The 15,000-nt window shown below is 51.7% G+C and overlaps 1 protein-coding gene across 8 annotated transcripts in view; it reads right to left on the bottom strand.

Moving 5' to 3' along the window:
• The window catches only part of LOC133136786 (rho GTPase-activating protein 12-like), a 29,234-nt gene that overhangs the window by 7,235 nt on the left and 6,999 nt on the right, over nucleotides 1-15,000 (bottom strand). The window contains exons 3-12 of one of the 8 annotated variants that reach the window (XM_061254511.1): nucleotides 10,128-10,364; nucleotides 7,805-7,945; nucleotides 7,013-7,093; nucleotides 6,822-6,923; nucleotides 4,475-4,537; nucleotides 3,763-3,828; nucleotides 3,437-3,495; nucleotides 3,131-3,212; nucleotides 2,363-2,485; nucleotides 162-263 (exon numbers count right to left, since the gene is read on the bottom strand). In XM_061254511.1, the coding sequence (XP_061110495.1) occupies nucleotides 162-263; nucleotides 2,363-2,485; nucleotides 3,131-3,212; nucleotides 3,437-3,495; nucleotides 3,763-3,828; nucleotides 4,475-4,537; nucleotides 6,822-6,923; nucleotides 7,013-7,093; nucleotides 7,805-7,945; nucleotides 10,128-10,364 (1,056 nt within the window). The remainder of the gene's footprint in view (nucleotides 1-161; nucleotides 264-2,362; nucleotides 2,486-3,130; nucleotides 3,213-3,436; nucleotides 3,496-3,762; nucleotides 3,829-4,474; nucleotides 4,538-6,821; nucleotides 6,924-7,012; nucleotides 7,094-7,804; nucleotides 7,946-10,127; nucleotides 10,365-15,000) is intronic. The other 7 variants (XM_061254514.1, XM_061254512.1, XM_061254515.1 and 4 more) reach the window with 7 other exon arrangements.

Raw genomic sequence — 15,000 nt, 5'->3', positions numbered from 1 at the left:
AGGGAGGAGAGGAGACTCAGACAAACACAGTGCTGCTGACAGGCCAGCAGAGGGCAGCACTTCACATTTTAAAAAGTTATCATACTTTTAAATCACAGCAACAGAGTTGTCTGGTAACTGCGCTAGTCTGTGACTGGCTGAGATTTGGGAGCGACGCTCACCTCGATCACGTGCTTCTTGCTGGACTTGTCCTTGGAGGCCCACTCCACCGAGCCCCCCCTGAGATCCACCGCAAAATCCAGCATGGAGTGACCCCCCCCAAACTGAGGGAGAGAGCACACAGGGGTGATTTACAGACTGATGCATAGACTGAACAGGGTGCAGTTTTCCAGTGTGATTCCAGGCCATACACAGGCTGTGGGGGGGAAATCAGCATGTCACTATGTGTCATTCGTCGGGAAGATTTTAATAAATAAGCAAATAAATTACCCTTGGGGAAAGTCCCAGGCTCCTGATTGGTCAACTACCCAAAACCACATGCACCCCCCACCTCCCACCGGGCCAATCATGCCATTATGTCACAGTGCAGACAAGTGCATGCAGAGTCAGCCAGTCAGCACACAGCCTTAACCTGCAGCCAGCCAATCAGCAGACAGCCTGCATGTGGAGCCTGCTGCAGGGAGCCATGCACCAATAGGAGAGTTCCATTCCAATCTAATCCACCAATAACTGAACTGAACTGTCATTCAGACGGGACGGGGGTGCCATTGCATGATCAGCCTTTCGGCGAGTAGCAGGTTAATGTTCAGGAACCAAGACAACTCCATTCAGCATCAGACAATCAAAAGAGCAGCTGAACTCCAACCGGAAAACAGCACTGCTTACAGAGAAAACAGCACTGCTTACAGAGAAAACAGCACTGCTTACAGAGAAAACAGCACTGCTTACAGAGAAAACACTCTGCTTACAGAGAAAACAGCACTGCTTACAGAGAAAACACTCTGCTTACAGAGAAAACACTCTGCTTGCAGAGAAAACACTCTGCTTGCAGAGAAAACACTCTGCTTGCAGAGAAAACACTCTGCTTGCAGAGAAAACCTGGCGTCTACTACCTAGAAACACCTAGCATTGTGCCCAGCATTACAGCAAACCGTAAAAGAACGTTGCAGAACTATTTTCTCGAAATAGTCTAAACGACACAATCGTTTTCTACAGTTTAATTTCTGAATTATAGCCTCACGCTTCCATTTTGTTACATAGGCAAAATAAAAATTTGTCCAGGCGTATTGCCACATTGCAGATAAAAAGAATAGAGAAATAAAATAATGAAAGTCTTGTCTTTATAATTCTTTGTAATTGCTTTGGCCTTAGTGCCGACGATAAAGCACTTTGAGGTACAGAAATAAAGATTTATAAACCTATCCTTTCTGTACACCATTCACAGCTCCCCTTCCCACTCTAAATTCTCCAATAACTTCATCACACGATTGCAATTCATTACATTTTTGTGATTATATGTGCAAAATTAGTTTCAATCGTGCTTGATTGAGCAATTAGCCTCAAAGCTTTGTCATTTGACCGCTGAAGAACATGTCAGAGGAGAGCAGGACATTCACAACTGGGTCAGTACCTGCTTCCTCTTGGCTGATTTGACTGATTGGGTTTTCTGTTGAGGAAACAAACTGGCTGTATTTCTTTACGGAGTTGATCATGTGAGAAATTCAAACATGCGCTTGTTCTGAGCCCACGGGAGGAGGCGTTCTGGGAGGAGGCTTTGTGGGAGGAGGAGGCATTGCAGTCCAAACCCCCGATGGCATTGCTCTCTCTCCTGCAGCACAGACTCGTCTTCATGAGGGAGAAACTTTAGTGCCTACTGTCCAAGGTGCATGACTGGTACCCGGAAGGTTGGAGGTTCTAGCCCCAGTGTAGCCACAATAAGATCAGTACAACTGTTGGGCCCTGAACCCCACATTGCTCCACAGGAGGTTGTCCCATTTAGTCTAATCAACTGTAGGTCTCTTTGGATAAAGGCATCAGCTATATAACTAATGTAATGAGAGAAGGTCTAACGACAAACCGGAGAAACCTGCGGCAGAAAAAGAGCTAAGAGCTAGAGAGCTAAGAGCTCTCTCCAGCGATTGTCCAATCAACAGCGCGATTCCACTGTGACTGAGGTCGGATCTGACCAATCACAAGCGAGAGGAGGTGGGCATGCAAGCGTGACAGACAGCAGGAGGCATGCAAAGCAAGCGAGGGAGAGAGACAGAGAGAAGGAGGGAGAGGGAGAGAAAGAGAGGGAGAGAGGAAGAGAGAGAGAGGAAGAGAGAGAGGGAGAGAGACAGGAAGAGAGAGGGAGGGAGAGACAGGGAGAGAAAGAGGAGGGAGAGAGAGATGGAGGGAGGGAGAAAGAGAGAGGACATACAGTGTCAGCAGGTCCAGGCCTAGAGAACACATAGGAGAGGGCTGGGCGGGGCTTGACAGACGGCCTCCAGTTGCTTAGCAGCGAGAGGAGGAGCTCAGGGAAGGAACCTCTGCGGTAGTATGACTGACAGGGGAAGAAGGGTGATGTCACAACTTTAGTCAAGTTTTAAAAGCAAACAAGAGGAGGAAGGGGGGAAGGAGAGGTGAAAAGAAACAAAAGAATGGCACGCACAGCACCAGAGAAGCCACATTTCCCACAGTGCAACAGTCAAATCAAATATATCGTTCCCAGTTTAGGGGACAACCAAGGCTAGTGTGAATAATGCAGTGACACACCAGACCACTGCAGGTCTAAGATGTATCTTCAGGAAAAACAGCAGGTACAGACTCAATGATCCGCATGCGTTGGGCCCCAGTGTCAACAACTACAGTCTGCAAACACAAGACATGTTAACCTGGGGTCCCCAGCCCTGGTCCTGGAGAGCCGCAGGGTGTGCTGGGGTTCCCAAGCCCTCGTATTGGAGAGCCTTAAACTTAAAAATCAGCAGCCGATTCAGCCCCAAGAAAGCACACCCAACAGCTCTCCAGGACCAGGGCTGGGGACCCCAGCACACCCAACGGCTCTCCAGGACCAGGGCTGGGGACCCCAGCACACCCAACGGCTCTCCAGGACCAGGGCTGGGGACCCCAGCACACCCTGCGGCGTTGTGTATGGATCCGACAGAAACAGAACTGAGCCCTAAACTAGCAGGACATTGTGCTGACTCACCCAGCTGCCCCCCCCCCCCTGGCTCTTGCTGAACTGCAGGGAGGAGCCGTCCAGCACCGCCCAAGACGAGGTCCAGTTCTTCCTGCAACAGAACGGGTCATCAGCTGAAATCAAGTGCTTCGGCGCAGCCCACTTTGCAGCCAGAACACATCCAAGCGCTCGGCTCAGACGGCGTTCAGTGCGTTGGAGCTAGCCAGCCAATCCCAAGAGAGGTTCATTGATATCAATGAGTATGAACCCATTATGGACTAAGGCGCCCTACAGAAAGCCCACAGAAAGGCCATCCAACATGGCGGCCGTGCTCACCGCACTCTGCGCCCGTGCTCCGTGATCTTGGTCACGTTCAGGGGCCCACACTTCTCCTGCTGCAGGGTGAACAGAGAAACAAGGAGTGAGCTCTCTCTCTCTCACTCACTCACTCACTCACTCACTCACTCACTCACTCACTCACTCACTCACTCACTCACTCACTCACTCACTCACTCACTCACTCACTCACTCACTCACTCACTCACTCACTCACTCACTCACTCACTCAGAACAGGGGAGACAGTTAGTGAACAGGGGGGCAGATTGGACAGTTGGAGAATAGGGGGGCAGATGGGACAGTTGAAGAACAGGGCAGTACTAACGGATGACAAGGACTTGGGAGATGAGGGGCAGGAGTCGGTGTCAGGGGAGCTGGGCTTTGGGGAGTCCTGGAATGAGGAACACAAACATCAGCCTCAAGAGCAACACTGCCTCCACAGGCCACAAAGGGAATTACACCATAAACACCATCACCCACTGTCCCATTCTTAACCACTGTCCAATTCTCCAGAGCCCACATTCCTTTAGGGATACGAGCTTCCTGATCACACGCTGCAAATAACGCACAGACACAGCAGGAGCAGAGAGGCTTAATCTGAACACACGGTCTGGCACGGGCCACACCGGCAGCCCAACACCAGCAAGACAGCTCAGCCACACCAGCAGATTATCTCAGACACACCAGCAGATTATCTCCGACACACCAGCAGATGATCTCAGACACACCAGCAGATTATCTCAGCCACACCAGCAGATGATCTCAGACACACCAGCAGATTATCTCCGACACACCAGCAGATTATCTCCGACACACCAGCAGATGATCTCAGACACACCAGCAGATGATCTCAGACACACCAGCAGCAGGAAAATATGCGATTTACCACAGATTTCAGCATTTCAGAACTCCCCAGCACTTTATCATGTTTAAAATACATGATAAACGTGTTAATGAACACCCATGGGCTATCTTGGTTGTGAATCACGTGGATAGATTACAGGCCCCTGATTTGCGGGGCGGGGCGGGGCACTGACTTGTTCCCGAGAGGCTGAAGAGCCGGAGAGGCGTTCAGAGCGGTACCGCCTGTGCTTCACAGGCTGCAGAAACACAGGCACAGCGGCTGGAGTCACACTAGCATTTAGCACAATAACAGCTAGCGCGCTAGCATTTAGCACAATAACAGCTAGCGTGCTAGCATTTAGCACAATAACAGCTAGCGCGCTAGCATTTAGCACAATAACAGCTAGCGCGCTAGCATTTAGCACAATAACAGCTAGCACGCTAGCATTCAGCACAATAACAGCTAACACGCTAGCATTCAGCACAATAACAGCTAGCACGCTAGCATTCAGCACAATAACAGCTAGCACGCTAGCATTCAGCGTAATAACAGCTAGCACGCTAGCATTCAGCACAATAACAGCTAGCGTGCTAGCATTTAGCACAATAACAGCTAGCGCGCTAGCATTCAGCACAATAACAGCTAGCGCGCTAGCATTCAGCACAATAACAGCTAGCGCGCTAGCATTTAGCACAATAACAGCTTGCACGCTAGCATTTACATTACATTACATTATTGGCATTTGGCAGACGCTCTTATCCAGAGCGACGTACAACAAAGTGCATACCCATAACCAGGGATAAGTGCGCTGACAGACCCTAGAGGGAAGTACAATTTCAACTGCTACCTGTACAACAAAGATAAGGACCAGGGCCTTTTTTTTAATTTTTTTTTATTTATTATTATTATTATTTTTTTAATCAACAAATAAACAAACAACAAAGCAAAAGTGACCAAACTTAACTATCCAAATACTGCTTACCTAGCCAACTAAAAATACCGAAACACTACGTAAATCACAAAGACAACAATTAAGGATCACAGGGAGGTAGGGAGGGATGGGGAGAGGTGTTGCTTGAAGAGGTGCGTCTTCAGTTTGCGCTCGAAGGTGGGGAGAGATTGTACAGTTCTGACCTCAACGGGGAGTTTGTTCCACCACCGTGGAGCCAGAACAGACAGTAGTCGTGAGCATGAGGTGGAGGTTCGGAGAGGGGGAGGTACCAAGCGGCCTGTGGAGGCTGAACGAAGAGGTCTGGCAGGGGTGTAGGGTCTGATGATTTTTTGTAGGTAAGCTGGGGAAGACCCCTTAACTGCTTGGAAGGCTAGCACCATTACATTTACATTTACATTTTAGTCATTTGGCAGACGCTTTTAATCCAAAGCGACTTACAAGTGCATAGGTTCTACCACAAGTCAAAGCATCACATCCAGAACTAGGAAAATACACCTGGACTGCTGTTCTAAACATATAGTCGTCATCATAAGTGCAATTTTTTTTGTTGCAGTAATCCAGGCGGGAAATGACAAGCGCCTGGACTAGGAGCTGGGTGGCTTTCTCCGTCAGGAGATGACGGATGCGGCGTATATTATACAGAAAGAACCTGCAGGTTCTGGCAGTGGAGGATACTTGTGGAGCCAGGGAGAGGCAGTTATCAAGAGTCACCCCAAGATTCTTTGCCGTACGGGAGGAGGAAACTACAAAGTCCTCCACAGTCAGTGAGAGGTTGATTGACGGAGAGGGCGTGAGTGTGGTATCCCCGAGGGAAATGGAGAGATCCAGGTAGGGAGAGGTATTAGCAGGGATGAATATCATTTCAGTCTTGCCTGGGTTGAGCTTTAGATAGTGGTTATCCATCCAGCTCTGGATGTCACTCAGGCAAGCAGAGATACGGGCAGAAACCTGTGTATCAGATGGTGGGAACGAGATGAAGAGTTGGGTATCATCCGCATAGCAGTGGTAGGATAGCCCATGTGCAGTGATCACAGGGTCAAGGGAATGAGTGTAAAGGGAAAAAAGGAGTGGGCCTAGGACTGAGCCCTGGGGAACTCCTGTGGCAAGGGGCCGAGGTGTCGATACCGTACCAGCCCAGGCAACCTGGAAGGAGCGACCAAAGAGGTAGGACTCAATCCAGTCCAGGGCTGTGCCACAGATGCCCGTTGCTGACAGGGCGGACAGGAGGACGGAGTGATCCACAGTGTCGAAGGCAGCAGAGAGATCTAGAAGAATGAGGACAGAGGAGAGGGAGGCTGCTCGTGCGGCATGGAGCGACTCACTGACAGAGAGGAGCGCGGTCTCTGTCGAGTGGCCCAATCTGAAGCCAGACTGATGCACAATAACAGCTAATGCGCTAGCATTTAGCACAATAACAGCTAGCGCGCTAGCATTCAGCACAATAACAGCTAAATAAATAAATGAATCTGGGGTCAGGAGCCCAGGTCCAGGAGAGCCACAGCGACCGCTTCCTTCCTTCCTCAGTTGCTGAGGATTCAGGCGGGCTTACTCAGACCCCCCCCCCCCCCCCTAGGGTCACAGCCCCCACCTTCTCATTGGTCTCCAGGATGCAGGTGTTGTTGCGCCACTTGTTGAGTACGATGGGCTCATTCCTGTCCAAGCTCCGCGTCTTCGGGGAGCGAGCGGCGGGCTGCAGGGGGAGAGGGGGAGGAGCTGCAGTAAACAGATGGAATAATAGTACCGTGATTGGTGGGTTGGCGTGATGAAAGCGTGACTCACTTTGGGCAGCTCCCATTCTGAGCGCGAGCCGTCCGCGCTGTAATAGTACTGACGGCCCTGCGCGTCCATGTGCTTCAACCACTGCAACACAAACAGCCAATCACAGACCAGACCAGCCCAGACCAGCCAATCACAGACCAGACCAGACCAGCCCAGCCAACCACAGACCAGACCAGCCAACCACAGACCAGACCAGACCTGCCCAGCCAACCACAGACCAGCCCAGCCCAGCCCAGCCAACCACAGACCAGACCAGACAACCACAGTCCAGACCAGACCAGCCCAGCCAACCACAGTCCAGACCAGACCAGACCAGCCAACCACAGACCAGACCAGACCAGCCCTGCCAACCACAGACCAGACCAGACCAGACATGCCCAGCCAACCACAGACCAGACCAGACCAGACATGCCCAGCCAACCACAGACCAGACCAGACCAGACATGCCCAGCCAACCACAGACCAGACCAGACCTGCCCAGCCAACCACAGACCAGACCTGCCCAGCCAACCACAGACAAGACCAGCCCAGCCCGGCCCAGTCCAGCCCAGACCATCCAATCACAGCACAGACCAACAAATCAGAACACAGACCAGCTAATCACCGTGTGCGTGCGTGCGTGCCTGCGTGCGTGCGTGCGTGCGCGCGTGCGTGCGAGTGCGAGTGCGAGTGTACTACCCCTCAGTCCACAGAATCACACAGTGTCAAAACGACCCAGCCAATCACCGCCCCACAAGACCAGCTCTGACCATTACCCATCACACCTGAACCCTCGTCCCTCAGACCCGGTACCTTCTCCTGAGTGCGCTCACAGACATACAGGGTGTGTCCGTACTGGTCCAGCTCCTCGGACCAGCCATTGGGCGGGGAGCCGTACTGGCTGTCTGATTGGCTGGAGTATGCACTGAGACACGTCTCGTCCGACGACAGAGGCTACAGCCAGCGGCAGGAGAGAGAAGGAGAGAGAAAGGGAGAGGCGGGGAGAGAGAGAAAAAGGGAGAACGGCAGGGAGAGAGGGAAGAAGGGAGAGAGAAAGGGAGAGAGAGACAGGGAGAGAGGCAGAGCAGAACACCTTATCACCAGAGAGAGCACACCCAAGCACCTGCCCACCAAGAGAGAGCAGCCACATGTCCCACAATGCACTGCACAATCTCTTCCACACAGAACCAATGGGCTCATAATGAATCAGTGATTCACACACATTAGAGCCCAGGAGCAGAGGGTTCCTAATGAATCAGTGATTCACACACATTAGAGCACAAGGCTGAAAATGAATCACTAATTCACACACTGTTAAAGTGGAGTTAAAACTGCGGGGCTGCACTGGACATGTTTGGCCACAGGGTGGCAGTGTGGCGCTGTCTGACGGCAGTGCTGCACCCAGTGACTGCAGGGGAATCTGCTCCCGCAGAAAGCCTTTTCCTGCTTCCTCACCCCGCCCCCTTCAGACTGCAGCGGAACTCCAGAGCACTGCTCACTCTCAGAAACTGTGTGTGTGTGTGTGTGTGAGAAACCACAGAACTGTGTGTGTGTGTGTGTGTGTGTGAGAAACCACAGAACTGTGTGTGTGTGTGTGTGTGTGTGTGTGTGTGTGTGTGTGTGTGTGTGTGTGAGAGAGAAACCACAGAACTGTGTGTGTGTGTGTGTGTGTGTGTGTGTGAGAAACCACAGAACTGTGTGTGTGTGTGTGTGTGTGTGTGTGTGTGTGTGTGTGAGAGAGAAACCACAGAACTGTGTGTGTGTGTGTGTGTGTGTGTGTGTGTGTGTGTGAGAAACCACAGAACTGTGTGTGTGTGTGTGTGTGTGTGACACCACAGAACTGTGTGTGTGTGTGTGTGTGTGTGTGTGGGAAACCACAGAATGGCACTCACGCTCTGTGTGTGTTTGTGTATGAGTTACTTAATTATACATTATACTGCGGAAGTGTTATTACTCATTTATAGATTATACTGCAGAAATGTTATTACTCATCTACACATTATACTGCAGAAGTGTTATTACTCATTTATAGATTATATTGCAGAAATGTTATTACTCATCTACACATTATACTGCAGAAGTGTCATTACTCATTTTGACATTATACTGCAGAAGTGTTACTTTGAGAATATCCAGCAGTGTAAAAATAAAACACAGAACTTAAAAAAGATCCAGGAGAGCAGAGGCATAACTGACCTGATTGAGTTTTGCACCAAGCGCTCCAGCTGAACTCTCTTTAACTTACATCAGTTATTTAGCTGACGCTTTTATTCAAAGTGACTTACAGTCGATTAACAGGGAACAACCCCCCCTGGAGCAATGTGTGGTCAAGGGCCTTGCTCAAGGCTCAGCTGTCTCATGCATCTTAGCCACTAGGCTACAGACTGCCCAGTCCTGTATCTTAGCCACTAGTCTATAGACTGCCTCAGTCCTGTATCCTGACCAGAGCTGGCAGACCGGAGTGGTCTAGCTGGGGAGTAGGGAGAGATTAAGGATTGTATGTAAGGTGGGGCAGTCCCCTTAGCAGCCTGAAATGCCAACACTAGGGCCTTGAATCGGATGCGTGCGGCAATAGGAAGCCAGTGGAGGCCAATGAGAAGCGGGGTGACATGAGCCGACCTGGGCTGACTGTGAAGATGTGAAAGTGTGTGCATGAGAGTGTATAAGAGTGTGTGTGCGTGCATGTGTGTGTATGAGTGCGTGGGAGTGTGCGTGTGTGAGTGTGAGTGTGTGTGAGTGAGTGTGTGTGAGTGTGTGTGAGTGTGTATGAGCGTGCATGTGTGTGTGTATGAGTGTGTATGAGTGCGTGTGAGTGTGTATGAGCTTGCATGTGTATGTATGAGTGTGTATGAGCGTACATGTGTGTGTGTGTGTATGACTGCATGTGAGTATGTGTGAGTATGTGTGTGTGTGTGTGTATGAGTGCGAGTGCAAGTGTGTTTGAGCGTGTATGTGTGTGAGTGAGTGAGTGAGTGAGTGAGTGAGTGAGTGAGTGAGTGAGTGAGTGAGTGAGTGAGTGAGTGAGTGAGTGAGTGAGTGAGTGAGTGAGTGAGTGAGTGAGTGAGTGAGTGAGTGAGTGTGTGTGTGTGTGTGTGTGTGTGTGTGTGTGTGTGTGTGTGAGTGTGTGAGTGTGTACCTCTGAATCCGGGGTGTGTGTGTCTCTGCTGAGGCTGGCTCGAGGTGGTTTCCAGGTGCACTCCTGCGTCAGGCGGTTGTAGTAGTAATGGCGGCCGCTGGAGTCACTGTGCATCTCCCAATCTCCCAGCATGCTCAGGGGCGGGCCGGCAGGCTCGGGGGGCAGGCTGGGCTGAGACACATTCAGCTCCTGCAGGTTAGTGTTCACCGGAGACTCTGCTCTAACCTGGGGAGCACTCTACAGAGAGCGAGAGAGAGCGAGCGAGAGAGGGGGAGAGAGAGGGGGGGGGGAGAGAGAGAGAGAGAGAGAGAGAGAGAGAGAGAGAGAGAGGGGGGGGGAAGAGGGAGAGAGAGAGAGGGGAGAGAGAGGGGAGAGGGGAGGGAGAGAGGGGAGAGAGGGAGGGAGAGAGAAAGAGAAAGAAAGAAGGGCAGAGAGTGAGAGAAGGAGAGCATCAATTAGCCATTTTTTAGCCATTTTTGTGCGTCTTTTTTTAGCCATTGGTCTACCCTGAGCTTTAATTTGAGGGATATTTAGGATCTTTAGATGGACAGTCTGGGATGTGAGAGTGGCAGATGCAGTCGCACTGTGTGGTAGTGTTTGGCTGCGCTGCTGCTCCATGTCTGTCCACTAGGGGGCCCCGTCAGTGAGACAGCCGCAGAGGAGCAGCAGAGCATGATGGGAGTTTTAGTCCTCGAGCAGCCCTCTGCACTACACACACCAACCTGTTTTACCACATTCTTTACTGAATCCCACACACACACCTACCCACACACACTCGCACACACAAACCTACCCACACACACTCGCACTCACACACAAACCTACTCACACACAAACCTACCCATACTCACACTCTCACACACAAACCTACTCACACTCGCACTCACACACAAACCTACCCACACACACTTGCACTCACACACACAAACCCACTCACACTCACACTCTCACACACACACACACACAAACCTACCCTCACTCTCACTCTCACTCTCACTCTCACTCTCACTCACAAACCTACCCACACACTCACACACGTGCACACACTCACACACAAACCTACCCACACTCTCACACACACTCTCGCCCTACAGTGCTCTCTCTAACAGGAGGCCCTAGTGCTCTCTCTAACAGGAGGCCCTACGGTGCTCTCTCTAACAGGAGGCCCTACGGTGCTCTCTCTAACAGGAGGCCCTAGTGCTCTCTCTAACAGGAGGCCCTACGGTGCTCTCTCTAACAGGAGGCCCTACGGTGCTCTCTCTAACAGGAGGCCCTAGTGCTCTCTAACAGGATGCCCTAGAGCTCTCTCTAACAGGAGGCCCTACGGTGCTCTCTCTAACAGGAGGCCCTACGGTGCTCTCTCTAACAGGAGGCCCTAGTGCTCTCTCTAACAGGAGGCCCTACAGTGCTCTCTCTAACAGGAGGCCCTAGTGCTCTCTCTAACAGGAGGCCCTACGGTGCTCTCTCTAACAGGAGGCCCTAGTGCTCTCTAACAGGATGCCCTAGAGCTCTCTCTAACAGGAGGCCCTACGGTGCTCTCTCTAACAGGAGGCCCTACGGTGCTCTCTCTAACAGGAGGCCCTAGTGCTCTCTCTAACAGGAGGCCCTAGAGCTCTCTCTAACAGGAGGCCCTAGTGCTCTCTCTAACAGGAGGCCCTACAGTGCTCTCTCTAACAGGAGGCCCTAGTGCTCTCTCTAACAGGAGGCCCTACAGTGCTCTCTCTAACAGGAGGCCCTAGTGCTCTCTCTAACAGGAGGCCATACGGTGCTCTCTCTAACAGGAGGCCCTAGTGCTCTCTCTAACAGGAGGCCCTACAGTGCTCTCTCTAACAGGAGGCCCTAGTGCTCTCTCTAACAGGAGGCCCTACGGTGCTCTCTCTAACAGGAGGCCCTACGGTGCTCTCTCTAACAGGAGGCCCTAGTGCTCTCTAACAGGATGCCCTAGAGCTCTCTCTAACAGGAGGCCCTACGGTGCTCTCTCTAACAGGAGGCCCTAGTGCTCTCTCTAACAGGAGGCCCTAGTGCTCTCTCTAACAGGAGGCCCTACGGTGCTCTCTCTAACAGGAGGCCCTAGTGCTCTCTCTAACAGGAGGCCCTAGTGCTCTCTCTAACAGGAGGCCCTACAGTGCTCTCTCTAACAGGAGGCCCTAGTGCTCTCTCTAACAGGAGGCCCTACGGTGCTCTCTCTAACAGGAGGCCCTAGTGCTCTCTCTAACAGGAGGCCCTAGTGCTCTCTCTAACAGGAGGCCCTACAGTGCTCTCTCTAACAGGAGGCCCTAGTGCTCTCTCTAACAGGAGGCCCTACGGTGCTCTCTCTAACAGGAGGCCCTACGGTGCTCTCTCTAACAGGAGGCCCTACGGTGCTCTCTCTAACAGGAGGCCCTAGTGCTCTCTAACAGGATGCCCTAGAGCTCTCTCTAACAGGAGGCCCTAGTGCTCTCTCTAACAGGAGGCCCTAGTGCTCTCTCTAACAGGAGGCCCTAGTGCTCTCTCTAACAGGAGGCCCTAGTGCTCTCTCTAACAGGAGGCCCTAGTGCTCTCTCTAACAGGAGGCCCTAGTGCTCTCTCTAACAGGAGGCCCTAGTGCTCTCTCTAACAGGAGGCCCTAGTGCTCTCTCTAACAGGAGGCCCTAGTGCTCTCTCTAACAGGAGGCCCTAGTGCTCTCTCTAACAGGAGGCCCTAGTGCTCTCTCTAACAGGAGGCCGTAGTGCTCTCTCTAACAGGAGGCCCTAGTGCTCTCTCTAACAGGAGGCCCTAGTGCTCTCTCTAACAGGAAGCCCTACGGTGCTCTCTCTAACAGGAAGCCCTACGGTGCTCTCTCTAACAGGAAGCCCTACGGTGCTCTCTCTAACAGGAAGCCCTACGGTGCTCTCTCTAACAGGAAGCCCTACGGTGCTCTCTCTAACAGGAAGCCCTACGGTGCTCTCTCTAACAGGAGGCCCTAGTGCTCTCTCTAACAGGAGGCCCTAGTGCTCTCTCTAACAGGAGGCCCTAGTGCTCTCTCTAACAGGAGGCCCTAGTGCTCTCTCTAACAGGAGGCCCTAGTGCTCTCTCTAACAGGAGGCCCTAGTGCTCTCTCTAACAGGAGGCCCTAGTGCTCTCTCTAACAGGAGGCCCTAGTGCTCTCTCTAACAGGAGGCCCTAGTGCTCTCTCTAACAGGAGGCCCTAGTGCTCTCTCTAACAGGAGGCCCTAGTGCTCTCTCTAACAGGAGGCCCTAGTGCTCTCTCTAACAGGAGGCCCTAGTGCTCTCTCTAACAGGAGGCCCTAGTGCTCTCTCTAACAGGAGGCCCTAGTGCTCTCTCTAACAGGAGGCCCTAGTGCTCTCTCTAACAGGAGGCCCTAGTGCTCTCTCTAACAGGAAGCCCTACGGTGCTCTCTCTAACAGGAAGCCCTACGGTGCTCTCTCTAACAGGAAGCCCTACGGTGCTCTCTCTAACAGGAAGCCCTACGGTGCTCTCTCTAACAGGAAGCCCTACGGTGCTCTCTCTAACAGGAAGCCCTACGGTGCTCTCTCTAACAGGAAGCCCTACGGTGCTCTCTCTAACAGGAAGCCCTACGGTGCTCTCTCTAACAGGAGGCCCTAGTGCTCTCTCTAACAGGAGGCCCTAGTGCTCTCTCTAACAGGAGGCCCTAGTGCTCTCTCTAACAGGAGGCCCTAGTGCTCTCTAACAGGAGGCCCTAGTGCTCTCTCTAACAGGAGGCCCTAGTGCTCTCTCTAACAGGAGGCCCTAGTGCTCTCTCTAACAGGAGGGCATGGCTACGTGGAGACCCATCTGGGTCCCCGACTGGGAGAGAGGTGCTCGATTGACAGCCCAGTGGGCGGGTCTCCAGGTGATAGCCACACCTTCTTCGAGGTCAAACCTTCTCCCCGAACGTCTAAACCACCCCGCCCAACAAGCGACGAAGACAAAACGCCCGGCACTGACCCCACACCCTGAGGCTCAATGCGGTTTGTAACCTGACTCGACTTTAACCCTTTAATGGCCGGTCCAACTTAGGGGATCACATTCTGACACACACACCACAAACCGGTAAACTTTAATTTGTTATTTGTCATTATTGACCCAGTTAATAGAAAGGGAAGAAGATAACCACCTCCCCCATGCTCCATATGCATCCTCCACTGCCAGAACCTGCAGGTTCTTTCTGTATAATATACCGTATCCGTCATCTCCTAATGGAGAAAGCCACCCAGCTCCTAGTCCAGGCGCTCGTCATTTCCCGCCTGGATTACTGCAACTCCCTCCTAGCCGGTCTCCCAGCGTATGGTTCCCTCACTACGTGCACCTGGCGGTCGAGCTGCATGTTCATGCCCATTTTCCGTTCTGTTCCTCAGTGGTGGAATGACTTGCCTACCACTGTCAGGACACTGTCCCCATACTTCGACGCAGACTAAAAACACACCTTTTCAGACTATACCCTCCTGATTTTCCCCCCCCCCACCCCTTCTGATATCCCCTTTCTTGTCTAACCCCCCAAAAATATATGATGCTTTAACCTGTGGAAGAACCTATGCACTTCTAATCACTTTGGATTAAAAGCATCTGGCAAATGACAAAAATGTAAAAAAAAAATTAAATGTAAGGTCCTGGGTTCGAGCCCCGCCTGGGCGTTCTGTGTTCTCAGAGGACAAGCCAGTGTGAAAAGCACGGGCTCAAATTCCCTGAACAATATCGAACGACAGCTGTGTCGAAAACTCACATTACACCATTCACATCATTTTAGCTTTGGACAATCAATACACAGCCATTTGATGAAAATTAAATGAGAAAGCAGATCATTAATGGGTGTTTTATTTAGCTAAATATTTCAAATGCGTGTCATTAAGGAAATATATATCTTTCAATAACTCTTCTGCGAGCCCCGAACG

This window comes from Conger conger, chromosome 9 (assembly GCF_963514075.1).
Source record: "Conger conger chromosome 9, fConCon1.1, whole genome shotgun sequence".
NCBI lineage: Eukaryota > Metazoa > Chordata > Actinopteri > Anguilliformes > Congridae > Conger > Conger conger.
This window is presented reverse-complemented; position numbering and strand designations above follow the sequence as displayed.